The 18,176-nt window shown below is 32.2% G+C and overlaps 2 protein-coding genes across 5 annotated transcripts; both read left to right on the top strand.

The window, feature by feature from the left end:
* Positions 1 to 782: 782 nt before the first annotated feature.
* On the top strand, positions 783 to 6,127 carry LOC108205346 (uncharacterized). 3 transcript variants are annotated; one of them, XR_001803940.2, is made up of 7 exons: positions 783 to 996; positions 2,300 to 2,427; positions 2,726 to 2,829; positions 2,947 to 3,034; positions 3,223 to 3,284; positions 5,588 to 5,818; positions 5,946 to 6,127. XR_001803940.2 is itself a non-coding variant. In XM_017375274.2 (6 exons), the coding sequence occupies exons 1-6, from the start codon at positions 884 to 886 to the stop codon at positions 5,738 to 5,740; spliced, it is 648 nt and encodes a 215-aa protein (XP_017230763.1). In that variant the 5' UTR covers positions 791 to 883; the 3' UTR covers positions 5,741 to 6,127. The 3 variants fall into 3 exon arrangements, 2 of the variants coding, with proteins under 2 accessions (XP_017230763.1, XP_063942163.1); XM_017375274.2 differs by having other exon boundaries at positions 791 to 996; positions 5,588 to 6,127; XM_064086093.1 differs by having other exon boundaries at positions 854 to 996; positions 2,283 to 2,427; positions 5,588 to 6,127.
* A 2,248-nt stretch (positions 6,128 to 8,375) lies between these two features.
* Positions 8,376 to 16,233, top strand: LOC108204660 (transcription factor MYB3R-1). Of its 2 annotated transcripts, XM_017374203.2 has the most exons (12): positions 8,376 to 8,644; positions 8,945 to 9,147; positions 9,701 to 9,755; positions 10,596 to 10,653; positions 11,723 to 11,817; positions 11,949 to 12,052; positions 12,514 to 12,642; positions 12,830 to 14,564; positions 14,952 to 15,289; positions 15,374 to 15,488; positions 15,610 to 15,798; positions 15,923 to 16,233. In XM_017374203.2, the coding sequence occupies exons 2-12, from the start codon at positions 9,074 to 9,076 to the stop codon at positions 16,049 to 16,051; spliced, it is 3,021 nt and encodes a 1,006-aa protein (XP_017229692.1). In that variant the 5' UTR covers positions 8,376 to 8,644; positions 8,945 to 9,073; the 3' UTR covers positions 16,052 to 16,233. The 2 variants fall into 2 exon arrangements, with proteins under 2 accessions (XP_017229692.1, XP_017229693.1); XM_017374204.2 differs by lacking the exons at positions 8,376 to 8,644; positions 8,945 to 9,147; positions 9,701 to 9,755; positions 10,596 to 10,653 and having other exon boundaries at positions 11,949 to 12,033.
* Positions 16,234 to 18,176: the final 1,943 nt, after the last annotated feature.

Raw genomic sequence — 18,176 nt, 5'->3', positions numbered from 1 at the left:
GCTTACATGAGAAATAGATCATTCATAAGAATATGTATATTTTCTGAAAATAAGTATTTAATTTGTTATAAATATATTAAACATTTAATTATATATTTTGCGAGGATCTGGTCCCGACATGTATATGACGGGACTTCTTATACCGTATACAGTTTTCTTGATTGTTAGATGAATATTTACACCCGGTATTATAACATTTCTTAAACACGTTTTATCGCTAGATGAGTAAGATAACTATTTGTTCATCTAATAATATTTTAAATTTAAAGATCAATATAAATATTTCACTCGTCCAGCGATCGAAAAACACCAAATTACACCTGTCCGTTAAAAAATGCTGGACCAGCATACCCTTCCTCCAGCCGACTCCCATTTTCTTATTCAGTAGAAATTTCTGAGGAAAGACCCTTTTTTTTTTTTTTCCTCGCTAAATAGGAAAGACCTTTTCATTACATTACAATATTATACTGGCTTCCACTCCATTTGTATGTGGCATAAACTATGGTCAACAAAGTATGCAATAGATAGATTTGAACGGAACTCAAAATAAATAAATAAATAGATAGAATAAATAAGTGCTGCGACTACATGCTCTTGAAAAATGGTTATTTAGCATATAAATTATATACAAAATTCTAGTTATTCAAAAAATTAATATGAAATCTATATAATGATATGATATAATGCTAGTAAAAATATTTTAAAACATTTTGATAACATATATTTTTTCTAAAATTTAATAATCCTTTAAATTCTATTATTTTATCTCATCAACTTGAACCAATAAATCAGAAGAAACGCCAAGTTTTAAGCCCTAGCTTTTATTTCTTTCTTCTTCATCCTCCAGAGAGATAGAGAGAGATTGATAGAGAGAGGAGAGAGAATGGTGTTCTACTTCAAAGCCCGACCCGAAGTGGGTGATTACACAATCTTTATGGGTCTTGATAAGCATGAGAATGAAGAGCTTATCAAATATGGCTTCCCTGAAGACATCTGGTGAGGACCCATATCTCCCTTTTTCTTGTTTTCTTGTTTTTTGTGTAAAGATTTGATTTTTTCCTGAATTGATGATTTATTGTATGTTTTTGCTTCTTTTTTTGTTGTTCTGTGTGTTTTGATCATCTTTTTGCAAGATTTATGGGTGTTTTTGGGTAAAGATTTTATCATTATTTGTTGAATTGAATCAGGTGTGAGAGTTATTATGTTTTGTGGTTATTTTTTGTTTTGTAGCTCTGGTTTGTCAAATTAGTTGATTTTGTTGTCATATTTCTGCTAGGTTATTGGATCTTTTTGATGTTTGTGTGTCTTGTTGAATTGAGCTATGCGACCATGTCATTCCTTTATCGGCACATTTTATGTAGAGTATACGATAATTGGTTATAGGTACCCAATATGTTTCGAGTCATCTATTATCAGTGAGATACAGTCTAAAAAAGGGAAGGTTTGAGAAAGGTATGGTTTCTTTTTGTTTTTTTTTATAGAAATACTGGAATATTAGGGACCTTTTCTTGTTGGCTGTTAATGATTTGGAGAAGTAAATTTTTGGTTGTATTAATTTTTAGAATATAACATTGACTGAGGTGAAAGAATGTTTTCCTATTATATATGCGTTGCACAATAGTCTAGTGAAGAGGTATGGCGAGTGCAGATATAACCCAGTGAAGAGGCATGGTGAGTGCAGATCGGCCAACATTCTCTTGAAGAACTGGATATGTAGGTTACTAATGAATTACGATTTTGGCTTGCAATATTGCATTAGCTTAGATGTCCTATTTATATAGGATGTAAGCAAATCTATAAGTTCCTATCATCTTGTCTCAAGGTTATCCCAGCTTACAAGCCCTCAGTAATTTTTGAGGATTAATGATTTATGTTAGTATATAGTTTATTTGAATGTACTTGACATTGTAAGGTCAACAGATATCCTAGGATAAGGTGAGAAATTAATCCATTTTATTTAGATGGAATAAGCAGTAGATACCTTGACAACATGTTTGGTCATCCATTTACAGGTTTGACTTGAAGTGTGAGATTGAAAAGTTGTCTTAAAGTACTGTGTTTTAGTTTGGCATAAATGAATTTAGAGGCCTTGCCTCTTCTGTTTCTGAATATTTAATTGTCATTAGCTTCAAATCTGATCCTTCTGGAGGACCGAAATTATAAATTCCTTGCAGCAAGAGTCATCTTTGTTTTCTTTCTGTGCAAGATGCGTTCTGATTATTGTTCCATTTTGTTCACTGTTTATTCCTATGTCCTCTTTAATACTAGTACAACCTTCACAGGGTTTCTTCTGCCGCAGGTTCCATGTGGATAAGATGTCTTCAGCCCATGTCTACGTGCGACTGCACAAGTTTCAGGGAATTGATGATATATCTGAAGGTCTGCTTGAAGATTGTGCTCAGCTAGTCAAAGCAAATTCCATACAAGGTCATTGCTGCAATAATACTCTGTTACATGCATTCAGTCAATGATTATGTGTGAAAACACTTCTAAAGCTAAAAATACTTTCTTACTATTATGATGATAATCAATCTTGGAGTGGGGAAAGTTTGGAAGTTCTTATTGAATATGGAACTTTCTGCCATAGAATTAATTGTTTTTTTCTAATTCTGTGTCTGGTAAGAAGAAGATACAGTTTTGATCCTGGATTGCTTATTTTTTATTTTAAAATGTTTACTGCACTCTTTTACCACAAAATCTGAATTTTTTCTTGGTCATGCGACAGGAAATAAGGTGAACAATATTGATGTTGTTTATACCCCATGGCAAAATTTGAAGAAGACTGCTTCCATGGATGTTGGACAAGTTGGTTTTCACAATTCCAAAATGGTAAGACTATTAATATAGTACTGAACTGTTTCTCCAATTTGGCTTAAACTTGAATATTTGTATAGAGAAGAGTTCTACTTCTTTTTATACATTTTCTTGTTATGATTATATGTCCAGGTTCGAACTGTGAGAGTGGAGAAGCGAATCAATGAGGTTGTGAATAGATTAAACAAGACAAAAGTTGAAAGGACTCCTGATTTAAAAGGTGAAGTTTACATTTTTCTATTATATTATTTCCAGATTTGGTGAAACAATTGCTTTTAGAACAAGTTTAAAGAGATGTGGGTCTGGATTCTTGTGACTCGTGTGAATCTTGGTTTCATTTTGTGTCTGAGCATGTCAGCGTTCTAACATTTGTTGTTCTACACTCTTGTATGGATTCCATATTTACAGCCGAGCGTGAAGCAGTTAATGCAGCAGAACGAGCAGAAAGGAAACAACAGCTAAGAGAGAAGGTAAAGCTTTTATTTGTCTTGAGAATAAGGGTCTGTTTTATAAATTGAATATCAAAGATTAGTAAATGATAGTTAGCTGAACAGGCTAATGAATAGCTATTAAAAGCAAGTCCAACAACGTCCTAGTAGCTTCCTTATAAACATTACTCCCCCCCTCCGCGTCCTGTAACAAGTCACTTTTGAAGATTTTTTTGTCCTACATTGCTTGTCCATTTCAACTCTCAATATAATTTTTAATTATTAATTTCACTATTTTGCATATTTTCAAGAACAAGTATGGACTTTTTTCCACATATTATTTGCTTATTAGTCAAATTTTGTATTGAAATTAATAATATATTCATTAAATCAAGTATTAATGCGGCCGAAGATGAAAACTATGAATGATGTTAAAATATGGAGGGAGTGTAGAATATAGGGAAAATAGATTTTTTGCCACTCAACTTATTGTGTTTTTAGAAACTTGCCACCCAACTAAACTTATTTTCCTTTTACTCACTAATGTTAGATTTGGATTTTTTTTTAACCACCAACTTAGGTTTGGATTTGATTACTAGCATTATGATAATTTTTTTGTCACTAAATTTATTGTGTCTTTAGAAACTAACCACTCAACTATATTTATTTATTTATTTTACCCACTAATGTTAGTTTCAGTTTTTTTTTGTCACTAAAATTAAGTTCGGATTTGATTATTAACATTACATTAATTTTGTGTAACATTATTAAAATATAATGGTAGTCTGTAATATTTCGATGATTTGATATATGTCTGTATCTTTATATATAGTACTTTTTATATCCCCAAGGTCGTTTACCTTGGGTGATAAGAATTTTACACGCATATTATGACTTTTAAAAGATGTAGTTCATAAATAATTTTACTTTTTTTCTTCTGAATAAAATTTAAGCGTTTGAATTTTTACATACACAAAAAAATCACAAAAATAATTTATGAAACTATGTTTTATAATAGTATTAAAATACGTGCTAAGCAGTTGAAAAAACTGTAAAATAATGAGAGGGACAGAGAGAGTAATAATAACATAAAATGATGCATTATAGAGGTTATCATTGAAAACTAATTTTTCATCTCTATTTATTTATCTTGAAAATTGTAATAAGATAAAGTTATTAAAATTTATGAAGATAAATTTAAGACAGATCTTAGAATGAGCTAGTCGATTGAAACTTTAATAGTGAAAGATGATGCATCATATCACTCAATTACACTTTATCTTATCAGGGTGAATTATTTGAAATCATTGATTTCATATTCATGATTTATTGAATGTTTAGAATTTTAATTATGATTTTTCTGATTTTAATTTTTCATCGGCTCATTTTGTATTATTATTGTTATATATAAAGATATAAACATAAAATCATCAAAATATTATATACACCATTACTATGTATAAATGATGCTACAAAGAAATTATCATAATGCTATCTGAAACTAAGTTGGTGGCTAAAACAAAATCCAAACCTAACATTAGTGACTGAAAGGAAAAAAAAATTAGTTGGGTGGCAAGTTTCTAAAAACACAATAAATTGAATGGCCAAAAAATCTATTTTCCCTAGAATATAATGTATACAAATTAGTTTATTAATTTTTTTTGTCCACGTATCAGAGTTCAAGAAAGATTATTATATGAATGAAAGTTTTAATGCATGAATAAAAAATATAAAAACAATTGTAGAATAATTTACGATACTGTATTTGCTTATGTTAAAAGTTCCATATGCTTACATCTTTTATAAGAATACTGCAAATGATTTTTGACTATACTAATACCATTAGTATTGTGTACATTTAGAGTGAGTTTTATTGTTATATGTTGTGTAATTTTATTCTGTGCAAGTGCAACAAAATAAGTATCGTTGTTTATTGATAATATGATGTTTTGGTGTGAGGTGATAGCGAGAAATATTTTGCCCAGACTTTCCATTCCCCAAGAGACTAGCCTTGTTGCGACTTAACTAAAAGGTTGTATTAGCCTCATACCACTTGAGTAATAGATCTCCAACACCAAACTTTAGCAAGAATCGATATTGAAGAGTCTATTTAGAGTTATGTAAGCATTCTTTGAATGAGACTATTGTATTCCTTTCTTTTCTAAATTCCTTCAATGAGACTATGGTTGAATATTAAAACCATCGGAATTATTGTTGGAGTTGATCATCTTGTTGTGTATTGTGATTGTCATTCTCATGTATGCCAACTTTTTTACCTTAAATATATGTTGGTTGATTGAGTGTACAATTTTCTTTGTTCATCCCTTTTTAACTTTATTTGGCAGAAACGAAGAGAAGATATAGAGAGGATGGAAAAGGAAAGACAAGCAGAGCTTAGGAGCTACAAGAATTTGATGGTAGCTGACAAGATGACATCTAACAAAGACATTGCTTCAACCAACAAGTCTTTGCAAGAATTAGAGGATGATTTCATGTGATGATGCTGAAATCGAGTATTTCCCATATCAATGGCATTTAAAGAATCTGGGTACTGCCCAGAGGCAAAAGGAAGAGAGGTATAAATTGAGAAATTTATGCGAAAATAGAAAGGGGTGTTTCTAGTAAAACTGTCATGCTAGATCGATTGTCGGCCTTGTATCTCTTAATAATTTGTAAGCACAAATGTGCACATTTGCGATGCAGGTGAAACGTGTTACTCTGTGCAATATGCATACTTAATTGGTGGTGTTGATGATAAATGACTGGGTTTCTCCATTGTTGCTCAGGCCTTGACGTAATTTTTCTCCGGCTCATCAAATCTTTATGACAATCGATATTGTATCTCTGGTGATTATATTTTTGGAGTTCAAATTTTATTCTTTTTATGTGTTTTGGTTAAGTAGTTTATTTGGCAAGAGGTTCTTGGAAAATGGCTTGCTTGAGGTGGATTTGGTGGTGCCTGATCTCCTACTACCTATATCTAGCATTTAATACAAATACCCACACTCTTTTTAGGGTCAATCTATACTATACTATAATAAGCCAATATAGGTATAATAGTTTAAGGTTTTAGTTATATTTTTTGGTTTAGTACTCTCCTTTTGGCCCTACAAATCTACAAATGTGGAGTCTATTAGTATTATATTGTTAAACAGTTTCAAATACTAAAAACATTTATAACAATACATTATCATATAATATTTCATTAAAAAAAATTATAATGATGTTATAAATAAAATTATAGATTTACAATTTTGAATATCTTTTTTTTTAACAGGAACTTTAATATAACTCCTTTTAATTTTAATGTGTTTTATTTCAATATAAACACGAACCATTACATAACTTTTTCTAACTCTAATCTTAAAAGTTATTGTTATCAAAAAAACTAACATTACAAAATTACGTTTTGATTAGATTACTGAATCTTTCAAAGGTATTACACGATCTGTTATGTTTGAAAAAGATTTGAATTTTTTGACTTTTTTATTTTTAAATCTACGTGTACTAAATTCAGATTAAATGTATATATATATAGTCAGTTGAATAATATAATTTAATTAAAATTCAGTCTATTAATACTAAAATACTAATATAATGATGTTAAAATTTAAATTATAAATAATAAATTACGAACTATATACCCGCTCGTGCTTCGCACGGGTTAAAGGCTAGTTTATATAATTATTGAACATATGCAATTGATACTAATACCTCTCTCTTCTATGGCTCCATTTTCATGAATATTGATGATTTGCAACATTTATTATTTTATTGTACAAAAATTATTAAAATACAAATATGTGTGTATAATCAAAATTTATTACCAAATTAAGCACTATACTCACACGAACGATTAGAAAAAATAACAAAATTCACACAAAAAGTGAGACAACAAAAAAACCAAAACCAAATGTGACAATATTCATAAATGAAATATTAGCTAAAGCGAGGTAATCCTTAGATCTGGGAACAAACCTACAAAAACAAGATAATTCGGATCACTTTCGAGAATAAAAGCACTAGGAAAAACGAGAAATCCGTAACTCCGTGAAATTGAGGTGTAAAAAAAAGAAGGCCAAATTTTCTCGTAACTCCGTGGAATTGAGATATATAAAAAAAAATGTCAAATCAAAAAAGATTTTGAATCCTTAAATCCGAAAAAAACAAAAAGCAAAAGAAAGGAAATAAAAGGTTTGCGGCTTTCCACCGATAGAGATCTGGTGGAAGCCGCCGTCGCTAAGCAAAGTAAAAAGATAGTTGAGAGAAAACTAGGATGTGAGGATGGGTTATTTTAGAAACTCGAAAAAAAAGGTTTATAGCACTAATTTTTAACATACGTTTTAATTTATAACTAATATTTAACACTTATTACCGTTATCAATGTCTATTAATTAATACAACTAATTATTAGAACTCTTTTAATTTTCAAAAATATCAAAATCATTTAAAATTCAACTTTGACAACTAATAAATATTTTTTATATTAAATGTCTGATATACTGTTAAATTTATAGTGGATATCTATTAATTAATACAGTTATATGTATGTAGCAATTAATATGGCCACACACCCGTATTTTTGTCAATTTTCAAAAATATCATTAATCATTTAAATTTCAAACTTGATAATCGATAATAATTTTGTTTATGATATACACTTAAATCTGTGACTGATATTTATGCAGTTCCGTGGATGTAGTAATTAATACAGCTACCTACTTACTAGTATTTTTATCAATTTTCAAAAATATCATCAATCATTTAAAATTGAAATTAGGTAACTAATAATTAAAATTTCTTATTAAATGTATGATATACATTTAATCTATAAACTGATATCTACTCATTAATACAGTTAAGTGTATCTAGTAATTTTTTGATTTCAAAACAACTTGCTACTAAGGCAATAAATAACTTCTGTTAACAAATCCAAAGGATATCACATATTTATAATATTAAAAACATAAAAAAAGCCAAATAAAACAAGTATAATTACTGTTAACCAAACCAATATCCCGATTCCATAACCAAACTTCATTAAAACCAAACAAAACACTAAAAGTTCACAACGAAACGGCGTCGGTTTAATATAGGGTTTGAAATAAGAGCCCCCTCTTTCCCCCAATTTATATTTCAAAATTATTTCTACCGTTCACTCTCTCTCAAGTCTCAACCCACAATCTCTCTCTAAAATCCACAAAATATCTCTCTCTCTAAAATCCACAAATTCTCTCTCTCTCTCTCTCTCTAAAATCCACAAAATCTCTCTCTCTCTCTCTCTCTCTCTCTCTCTCTCTCAAGTTCCGATCCTTAACGCTGTACTTCGATCTGCAATGCGTGTTGACTCGCCCGAGTCGCCGAACTCAGACCCTCCCTTCCAATTTCATTTCGTTAAGCTGGTAATTTCAATATATTTACAAATACATGTATGCATACGCTCTAATTTTCTAGGGCTTATGTATCTTTTAACTTGTTTGTACTGTTACATTACTTGAATTTGATTTATATATGTGTGTGTATATCAATTTGTGTTAGTCATGTGTGTGAGTGTGTGTTGAAATTAGGGATTAAATTGAATTCTTGATTTGTTACTATATTTTTTTTTTTCGCCGGATTGGAAATTGGTTTCTGTTTTATTGTATTAGTGATCAAATTTGCGAAAGGTGTGAACTCGATTTAATGTTTACCTTTTATTTCAGATTTTTTCGAGTGAGGAGCTGGATACTTAATTATTATATAGATTATAATGATTTGCGGAAGACGTTTTGAAGATAATTATTGGAGAGTACAATTTGGGTTTTGCAAGTTTGCATTTCGATTGGTCACTGATGAAGAGTGAAAAGATAGAAAGCTCTTCGCAGGGAGTCAGTGATGGTCCTCAGAGAGCTAGACCTTCACATGGGTATGTGCATTGACATAATTATCGCATATTTTTGTATTTTTGGGTTCTTGGTGTAATGTAGTCTTTATTTTTATCGTACTCGGTAATTGCCCGTGTGTAATTTCTGTAAGGTCTGTATTCTACAATTTTATGTAATTTTTCAGGTATTCTGCATAAGATTTTGATGTCCTGTTCATTAAAATTTATAGTGTTATCTGTGTAGCTATGTACATCTTGAACTTGTTATGTTATGAGAGTGTTATCTGTGAGATTGGTGAAGTACAAGTAGGCATCTTATACAAGTGATTCACCTGCAATAATTAATATGATAATGGATAGTATTGTTTAATTTTGCAGAAATATGAAATGCAGAATAGTTTATGTTATCATTTGATACTTGTAGAACTTTTTCAGTACTTAATGTTAACTTTGTAGATCTAACTTGTATAATGTTGAGTCTATACTTGTATTTGCTCTGCGCTTCAGAAAAGCAAAGCCCAATAGGTGCGCTTCGCTCGCTTAAGTGGCGCTTTATGCGCGCTTTCGATAACCATGATGTTGACTATGTTTGTAGGAGGACTAGTGGTCCTACCAGGCGGTCTACAAAGGGACAGTGGACTCCTGAAGAGGTACATGCCATTTTCTTCCATCTTATAATTTCTTCCATGTATTCTTTAAGATTTTCTGGAAGTATGTGCAATCAGAGGGTGATTTACTTCTTCCAATTTAAAATAGTTGGACCCATTGACAAAGATAAGTATCAATTTTAGCAGGGTGCATACTATTACTACTTAACTTTAAGCAAAAATATACTGCTATAGTCCTTGGGATGTGTTGTTTTACAATGCTAGCAACTCTTGGTGCCTAGTGAGTTCATATCCAATAGCATCCTAGTGTGTACCCTAATTATATAATAAAAAAAACTCAACTTCTAGTAAGTTAGGACATTATATTAAATGATAAGTCCAACAACTATCCTTACTTCTGTTAACTATTATTATTATAATATTGAATTCAAAATCTATTAGGAAGGAAATAATGTGAAGAAGGTGGAAAAGAGTTTGAAAAAGAGGGAAGTGAATATTTTATTCTTAAAAATGAAATGAGAATTGAAGTGGGCATTAATTTTAGGGAACGGCTAGGATACTATTGGAGTGATGTTTTACATCATATTCCTTAAAATTATAGCTTATGATATCATATTGCTGATCTCTTGGGGTTGCTCTTACTCTTAGTCAATCGCTTCCTATTTACTTTCGAGGGTTCTTTTGTGTCGTATCTATCTTTCAACTAACTAAGCTGTTTTTTTCATCATAAAAATTGCTGACACCTTTTTCCTGTAGAGATCTAGTTTAATGTATCAAGATTTCTCACATATCACCTAATGTCTCAGTCACAAATTTTCATCTTTATAATCTTATATTAATTATTCACGCTACTGATATCGTTAGTTTTACATTTGTTCTCAGGATGAGATTTTGCGGCAGGCTGTTCAACGTTTTAACGGAAAAAATTGGAAAAAAATAGGTATATTCTTGTTACCTAGTCATCTCAAGACAGTAAAAAAGAATCTTCTTGTGTTAATGTGATATTGTTGCACAACATCATACCTTTCTGTCTAAATCTGGTGTTTCCTGTAAAACTGATTATCTGTTTTGCTTTATACAGTTTGATGTGCAAAATCTCTCTTTACTTAATTATAACAAATTTATGGACAAGGGTGTATATATATAGCTTGTACTTCCTCTAGCATAAACATGGATGAAATAAACAATCATTTTTAACTATTGAAAAGGTGGCTTCATCTTTAAGACCTAAGACATCAGATGTTCTGGCCTTAGATGCTTCTGTTTGTTGCTTAATGAGTAGTATGTTGGTTTAGACTCACGAGCTGCCTAGATTATGTGATTTTTGGGGTTATTTAATAAATAAAGCAGTGTATAGGTGCCTGAAGAATGGCTATTGGGCCATTGCGCCATCAGGAGAATTCCTGAAATGATGTTCAAAATTCCAGTTTCTATTTTAAGTAACATATTCACTCCTTGGCAACTTAATAGTAAAAAAACCATATCTCTTCACAAGTTGCTTTCATTCTCTAGGATTTACAGCTTTTGAGTCCCAAAATGACAGTATAATGACAAATGTGTGAAACCTGTGCACAATCTCGTTGATTCAGTTTGTATGTTTGTAGGATTTCACAGAGCCACTCTTCATAAATCGGAAGTACTTCAGTATCATAGTTAACCATACAAGAAACATTTGTCACCGCAACAAGAATTGTATACATGATACTATGATAGTTTAATAGCTTAGCCAATTTCTTCTTTTTTCCTACTTTATGAGGCATGTGTATATGTATCAAATCATGATTAACTTTGTCATCCAGTCACTACGATAATTTTTACTAATACTTTTAGGGACCTTTTTTGCTTCCTTTATGTTATGAATTTTTTGCAACTTTTGTGCAGTCTATAGGCTGGCTTTCATATCCAGACCATTCACAAATTTCTTTTGTTTTTCATGCTTCCTTTGTTCTCATAAATGTTCCATCATATTGACGAACTACTTTTTGAATTTTACTCTATGGCTTGAGTAGCGGAATGTTTCAAGGAGAGGACAGATGTCCAGTGCTTACACAGGTGGCAGAAAGTTTTAAATCCAGAGCTTGTTAAAGGCCCATGGTCTAAAGAGGTGACCCTGCATGTTTTCATTAATGACAATAATGCATCAGTTATGATAATTAATCTGTTTTAGCATCCCGTTTTTCTGACTTCAGTTTTGTTATTGGTTTCTTTATCATATACATATATGTACCTGCTCAGGAGGATGATATAATAATTCAATTGGTGGAACAAATTGGGCCAAAAAAATGGTCTACCATCGCTCAGCATCTACCTGGACGTATTGGTAAGCAATGTCGGGAAAGGTAAGATTATTTGTGAAACCTCGTATCTTTATAGTCCAGTGGTTTCATCACTTTTATGCCTTAATAAGAAGAATTGTAGTGTAAATCAATGTTTCCAGAATGTTCTGTAAGATTTCTTAAATCCGAGACGGTCTGTTGAGTTTCCGGCATATCATCTATCCTTTGGCCTGCTTAAGTATCAAAAAATCGTATGTAACTTTTTAATTATGATGCATGAGGATGAAGATTAATGTACAACCACTTAAAATGCATAATAATAACTAAGACAGTGCTTCATAGCTCATGTTCAACAGAGTTGTATTTTCATTTATCTTTTTGGTATTACCTAGAAGGCTAGAAGTTAATTTAACTGCATGTTCAGTGTGGGGATAACTGGTTAAAGCAATGACTTGTCTGGTACAGTTGTTTTATATTGGTTTGCGAATCATTGTAACCTGACAAAACATAATACATTTCTTCAGGTGGCACAATCATCTAAATCCTTCCATTAACAAGGACGCATGGACCCTAGAAGAAGAGATGGCTTTGATCCGTGCACATCAAGTTTATGGGAACAAGTGGGCAGAGTTGACAAAGTACTTGCCTGGAAGGTACATATCCTTACAATTAAAATTATTTAAAATTTCTGTATCGATGTTCATGTCTGCAACCTTTTCCTACCCTCTTTTATTATCCCAGATTTTTGGTCCTTGCCTATTTAGTTCTGTGGTGCAACTTTTAAAGTTCTAATTGGTCAATTTAGCATGTTTCTGAATAGTCTGCCTCTATGTTCAACAGGACAGACAATTCTATAAAAAACCATTGGAACAGTTCTGTTAAAAAGAAATTAGACTCATACCTAGCATCAGGCTTACTTACACAGTTGCAAAGTGTTCCTCAATCATTGTCTTCTTCATCACGGGTTCAGCAGTACAGTGGTGATGACAGTATACCAAGAGATGGGAGAGAGGCTGAAGAAACTTCAGAATGTAGTCAGGCATCCACTGCCCTGGTTTGCTCTCAGTCTACAAATGACATGGTCAATGCAACCGGAAGGGAGGACCCTTTATTAATAGAACAATCTTGCCATTGTGAGGAGACAGAGATGCCTTGCGAATTTGCTAGTTCAGGAAATCTGCTTGTACATAATTATCCAGATGACTGGATAACTTCTCCAGGAAAAGATTGGCAGCTTGATTCAAATGGATTGCCAAACAAATCTCCGCATTGCAAGCAAGAATCAACAAGTTTACTGCACTGCGTAGCTGAAGATGAAAACCATGAGCAGGTACCTCCGTCAATGCAGAGTTCACTGGCTATATGTTCTTCTGCTCCCACGGGAAACATCATAAATGAATGTGATCAACCAAAACACATGTTAGTATCCGAAGATTCCCATCCAGAAGTGAGGAATGAAGGTTCATTTGCTCCTGGATATTCTGCCAAATGTTCAATGATAACTAGTGCAGATGGTTTCACTGATTCCTTACTTTACCACTCATCTGATTATCAGATTCCTGAGAGTGCCCATTTACCTTCAAACTCATATTGTTCATTTACTGAAATGATGGTAAATGAGTGCTGTCAGCCTTTCTCTGTTCCTACACAATTCCCAGATGATGGTGGAAATATATGCGGAAGTAATCCTGATCAATTTAGTGGCCATTCACTTCAAAATCAAGAAGAGGAGCTGCTTAGAGCACCACATGATGGCTTTACCTACCCCAGTGGTACCATTGATTCTCATTTTAATGAAAGGATAGATAGTGCAGGACAGCAGGATCAACCTGATACACAAGGAGATTGTTCAAACTCAACCCCAGAAGAAATTTTTGCTCCAACAGAATTTAATAATACTATGATCTGCCCTTCATTGAATGAAAATCCAGCTGAACCAAGTGAGCAAGATGATGCTGGGGGTTTATTTTATGAACCGCCTCGTTTTCCAAGCCTTGATATTCCTTTCCTCAGCTGTGATCTGATTCAGAATGGTGCTGACTTGCAGCAAGAGTACAGCCCCCTAGGTATACGCCGGCTAATGACGTCTTCTATGAATTCTTTTACCCCATTAAAGATGTGGGACTCACCAACTCGGGATAACAGTCCAGATGCTGTGCTAAAAAGTGCTGCCAAGAGTTTTACATGTACACCATCCATATTAAAGAAGCGACATCGTGACTTGGTATCACCTTTATCTGAGAAGAGGTGTGAAAAGAAGCTCGATAGTAACTTCTCCAACCTGGCTAAAGATTTTTCTCGATTGGACGTTCTATCTGATAAAAATGGTACACATGAAGCAATCCCAGCATCTCCATCAACAAATATGACAACATGCTCTAATGCCTCTGACGAAAATAAAGAGAATGTAACTGATGATTCTGAAATAAAGGAAAAGGAGGAAAAAGAATGCACTGTGCATTTAGAGAACAGACTTTCAAGTGAAGAGACTGGTACCAGTCCAGGTGACAAAATTCAAGAAGAGATTGTCAGTTATGATGCCAAAACTAAACAAACTGCAGCTTGTGGACAGACAGTGAGTTCATTTTTTCGTTACTTTTCATGCTCTTTTCTTTTCTCAATTGTATTCTTACATAAATTGGTGCGTATGTGCTCATTATGTCTACAGGTCTTATATATATATATATATTTGAAAAACAATTAGGTCCGTAATTACTCTGCAAAGTATTATAAACATAAGAAGATCATAATTAGCAGTCTTGTGTTATCAAAAACACTTCTTTTTCTCTATCAATTTTTTGTTTTGAAAAGACACGAAGTGCTTTTAACCAGGAATCTTCTGTATCCTTATATAAAGAGTGAATCTTCTAAACCTGAGTTGCCTGATGTTTAAGGATGTAAAGACTGCCACGTGAAGTTGTGTCTAACTGCGATATAAGTTTTCATCTTTATTATGTGTCAGGTGCAAGAGCCTTCTGGGGTTCTTGACGAGAAGATGTATGATATGCTGTCCTTTTCGCCTGATCAATTTGGAAACAAATCGAACAGACTCCAGAGTTCAGGTGCTAGAACTCTTGGAAGTCAGTATACCAGAAGGTTAGAAGCTGCCTCAAGTCAAGTTGCTGTTTCAGAATCATCTGGGAGTCCTTTACTATCAATTTTAAGCCCGAGTTCTGCTGTCAGAAAAAAAGGTGATAGTCATCCTGTTGCAACTTCATCCATACAGCCTGATTCATCAACTCCTTCAGAGATTATATTTGCAAATGCTCGGAAATTTGACAGTTCTGAAAACTTTAGCATGTAAGGCATCCTTGTCCCTTTCTCGAGCATTATTGCCAGTTGCTTTTATATGGTCTTTTTGTGCTAATGATTTTTGTTCCCCAGAATGGGTGAAACACCTTTCAAGAGAAGCATCGAGTCCCCTTCAGCATGGAAATCTCCTTGGTTCATGAACTCTTTTGTTCCGGGCCCAAGAATTGATACCGACATAACAATTGAGGTATCTGCACTGCATTCGTTCTAGTATATTTTCTAAATGTTAAGTTTATCTAAGCTCGAAGTTTCTATAACCCTCCATTTAACCCTGTTGCCTTTTATAATCATGCGCCAACATCTTGCAGGACATTGGATTTTTTATGAGTCCAGGGGAAAGGAGCTACGATGCTATCGGATTAATGAAACAATTAAGCGAGCACACTGCAGCTACTTTTGCTGATGCACAAGAGGTCTTAGGAGAGGAAACCCCTGATTCAATATTAAAGAAAAGATGCTCCAACAAAGAAAAAATAGATTCTACCTTAAATAATGTGGTATGATAAGTTTGCACAACCACCACATTTTTTACTTTCCTAATATTTGACCAGATTCCCAAATATATACTTAGCTCTACAGCACAAGCATCTATAAACTGTTCCATTATTCTTCTTCTTTCAGACAGAGCGGCGGACATTGGATTTCAGTGAATGTGATACAACGCCTCGTAAAGGAGCAGAAAGTGGAAGATTTTCGGCAGGACTGAGTTTCTCAAGTCCCTCTTCCTACCTGTTGAAAGGTTGCAGGTAGCTGATTTTTTGGCTCTGATGGCTCTGTGTTACTTTTAAGATCTTATAAATCTGTATATGTACAACTTACATCCTTCTGGCGATTCAGCTTTTTTTTTTTCATTGTCCAATTATTGTTATGTATGGATTCAAAATTCTGCTTTAGTATTTAATTTTGATGAATGAAAATTGTTCTCTTATGTATTTTGGGGCCCTTTTTCTATATATTTTGTTATATAAGAGAATGTGAATCCTCTCGGTAAGTGTGTGTGCGTGTTTGGTGTTTATACGTGACGATACTCTTGTTGTATCTTCATCTCTCAGTCATTGTTTTGTATTTCCTGTATCTTGACAGGATGTGTCCGATCTGTATCCAATTTGAAGGATCTCGTATTCTTTGTATACTAAACAAAAATATTAATATAATTAGTAATAGAATATATTAAAGTGTAGTATTTTTTTAATGAATAATTGGATATGTAATTCTATTGAATAGAGATAAATATCTCTGTTAAAACTTGTACATGTATTATATAAAAATAAAAATTCGAGGTATATTTTTGTATTTTTGTGTAATGAAAAAAGAGGAGGGTTACTTTATGTATATATTATATATGAAAATGATTTTTGTAAAATTAGTTTAGAATAAAGTATGTAACGGGAATAATTTATTGAGATTATTTGATAAAAATTATACAAGGTAATTAGGTAAAATGATGTATATATTCGTATCTTATATCGATTTTTATTTGTTTTATTTTATTATCCTATTATACATGTAAGATTTATATATGTATTTTGTTGACTTTCATTATTATATATTGCACAAATACGTTTTAATATCCAAATAAACATTTACAGTAGAAACTCTTTAAATTAATACTCGGTAAATTAATAAACTCTCTAAAATAATAAAATTGTCTGGTCCCTACTTGGGCCAATGTAAATAATTGAAAAACTCGATAAAATAATAAGATAATAATTTTTCGGGAGATCCCTTTATAATTTTCGGTCCCAATAAAATCATAAATTAATAATTCATAAAAAGTGAAGAGAAATATATTACACTCTATTGAAATATGATTCAATAGTTGTCTATTTTTCTTTAAAGTTCAAATCTATTTGGAGCTCATCTCTAACTTTTCTTATTCCATTCAATAACTCAGGTGTTGTATTTTTGTATTGTATGAGAAGCCATATTGTCATATATGATTTGAATACTCTAACACATTCATGTAATTTATATATGTCAAACTTGCTTAAGAATACGGTACACCGAACACATTTATTCCTCTTTTTACATTTATTGTACAGTACTTAAAAGACGTTATTGATTTCCAGTACATATAAACACAGTAGTTATTAATTTACTTTGAGTCCCGAGGTTCGCTGCAATGTAATTCTAAGAGGTATAGACTAATTTGCCTTTTTGTTTGCCATGCACAGTATAATCGGTAAAAAACTCTTTAAATTAATAATTATTAATTTATCGATAAATTAATAACTCTCTAAATTAATAAATTTCTCCGGTGCCGACATTATTAATTTATAGAGTTTTTACTGTATACATGTATTGTATTGACTTTTATTCTCTTCTTTCTCTACCGTTTTCTGCTTTGGACCTCCAACTTATTTCTTGACATTAGAAAATTTTCCGAAAGTAGATGGTGGGATTAGATTTTACATCGACGTCACTTGATTTCCTTCCTGCACACAAAAATAAACCAAACAATTGCCGTGTTTCAAAATCTGCTTCATACATGTTCTCAACGAGATAACATTGCTCAAAATTCATAATTAACAGTCTACACATGTTCTAACAGTGTGCTTGTAAATTTGAACACCTAAAATAGTAATTTCACACTTAAATCATTTCTAACCGTACAAAACTCCTCAAGTTAGTAAGAAGATATTACAAACAAAAATTATATAGAATATTGGACAAATATCAACTCTTATGGACATTCTCCTTATTTATAATTAGAAAAATGCTAGAATTCTTAAAAACTATTCCCAAAACTGTCAAATCTTATTTGACAAGTTTTGATTGTTTTAATTCCCATTACTAGTAATGAACCCATCGTGTGCATATCAATCAATTGAAATCAACCAACTCATTGTTTGACAACATCTTTTGAAACAGAGTT

This window comes from Daucus carota, chromosome 1, assembly GCF_001625215.2.
Source record: "Daucus carota subsp. sativus chromosome 1, DH1 v3.0, whole genome shotgun sequence".
NCBI classification, from domain to species: domain Eukaryota; kingdom Viridiplantae; phylum Streptophyta; class Magnoliopsida; order Apiales; family Apiaceae; genus Daucus; species Daucus carota.
The sequence above is the reverse complement of the archived record's forward strand: the minus strand, read 5'-3'. Positions and strand labels throughout refer to the sequence as shown.

Excerpts from the sequence above, each read along its gene's own strand:
- LOC108205346 (XM_017375274.2), top strand. The coding sequence starts at position 884 with ATGGTGTTCTACTTCAAAGCCCGACCCGAAGTGGGTGATTACACAATC. Across the intron at positions 2,830-2,946 it reads GTTTTCACAATTCCAAAATG|GTTCGAACTGTGAGAGTGGA; the intron begins GTAAGACTATTA and ends TTATATGTCCAG. Across the intron at positions 3,035-3,222 it reads AAGGACTCCTGATTTAAAAG|CCGAGCGTGAAGCAGTTAAT; the intron begins GTGAAGTTTACA and ends CCATATTTACAG.
- LOC108204660 (XM_017374203.2), top strand. The coding sequence starts at position 9,074 with ATGAAGAGTGAAAAGATAGAAAGCTCTTCGCAGGGAGTCAGTGATGGT. Across the intron at positions 9,756-10,595 it reads GACAGTGGACTCCTGAAGAG|GATGAGATTTTGCGGCAGGC; the intron begins GTACATGCCATT and ends ATTTGTTCTCAG. Across the intron at positions 12,643-12,829 it reads ACAAAGTACTTGCCTGGAAG|GACAGACAATTCTATAAAAA; the intron begins GTACATATCCTT and ends TATGTTCAACAG.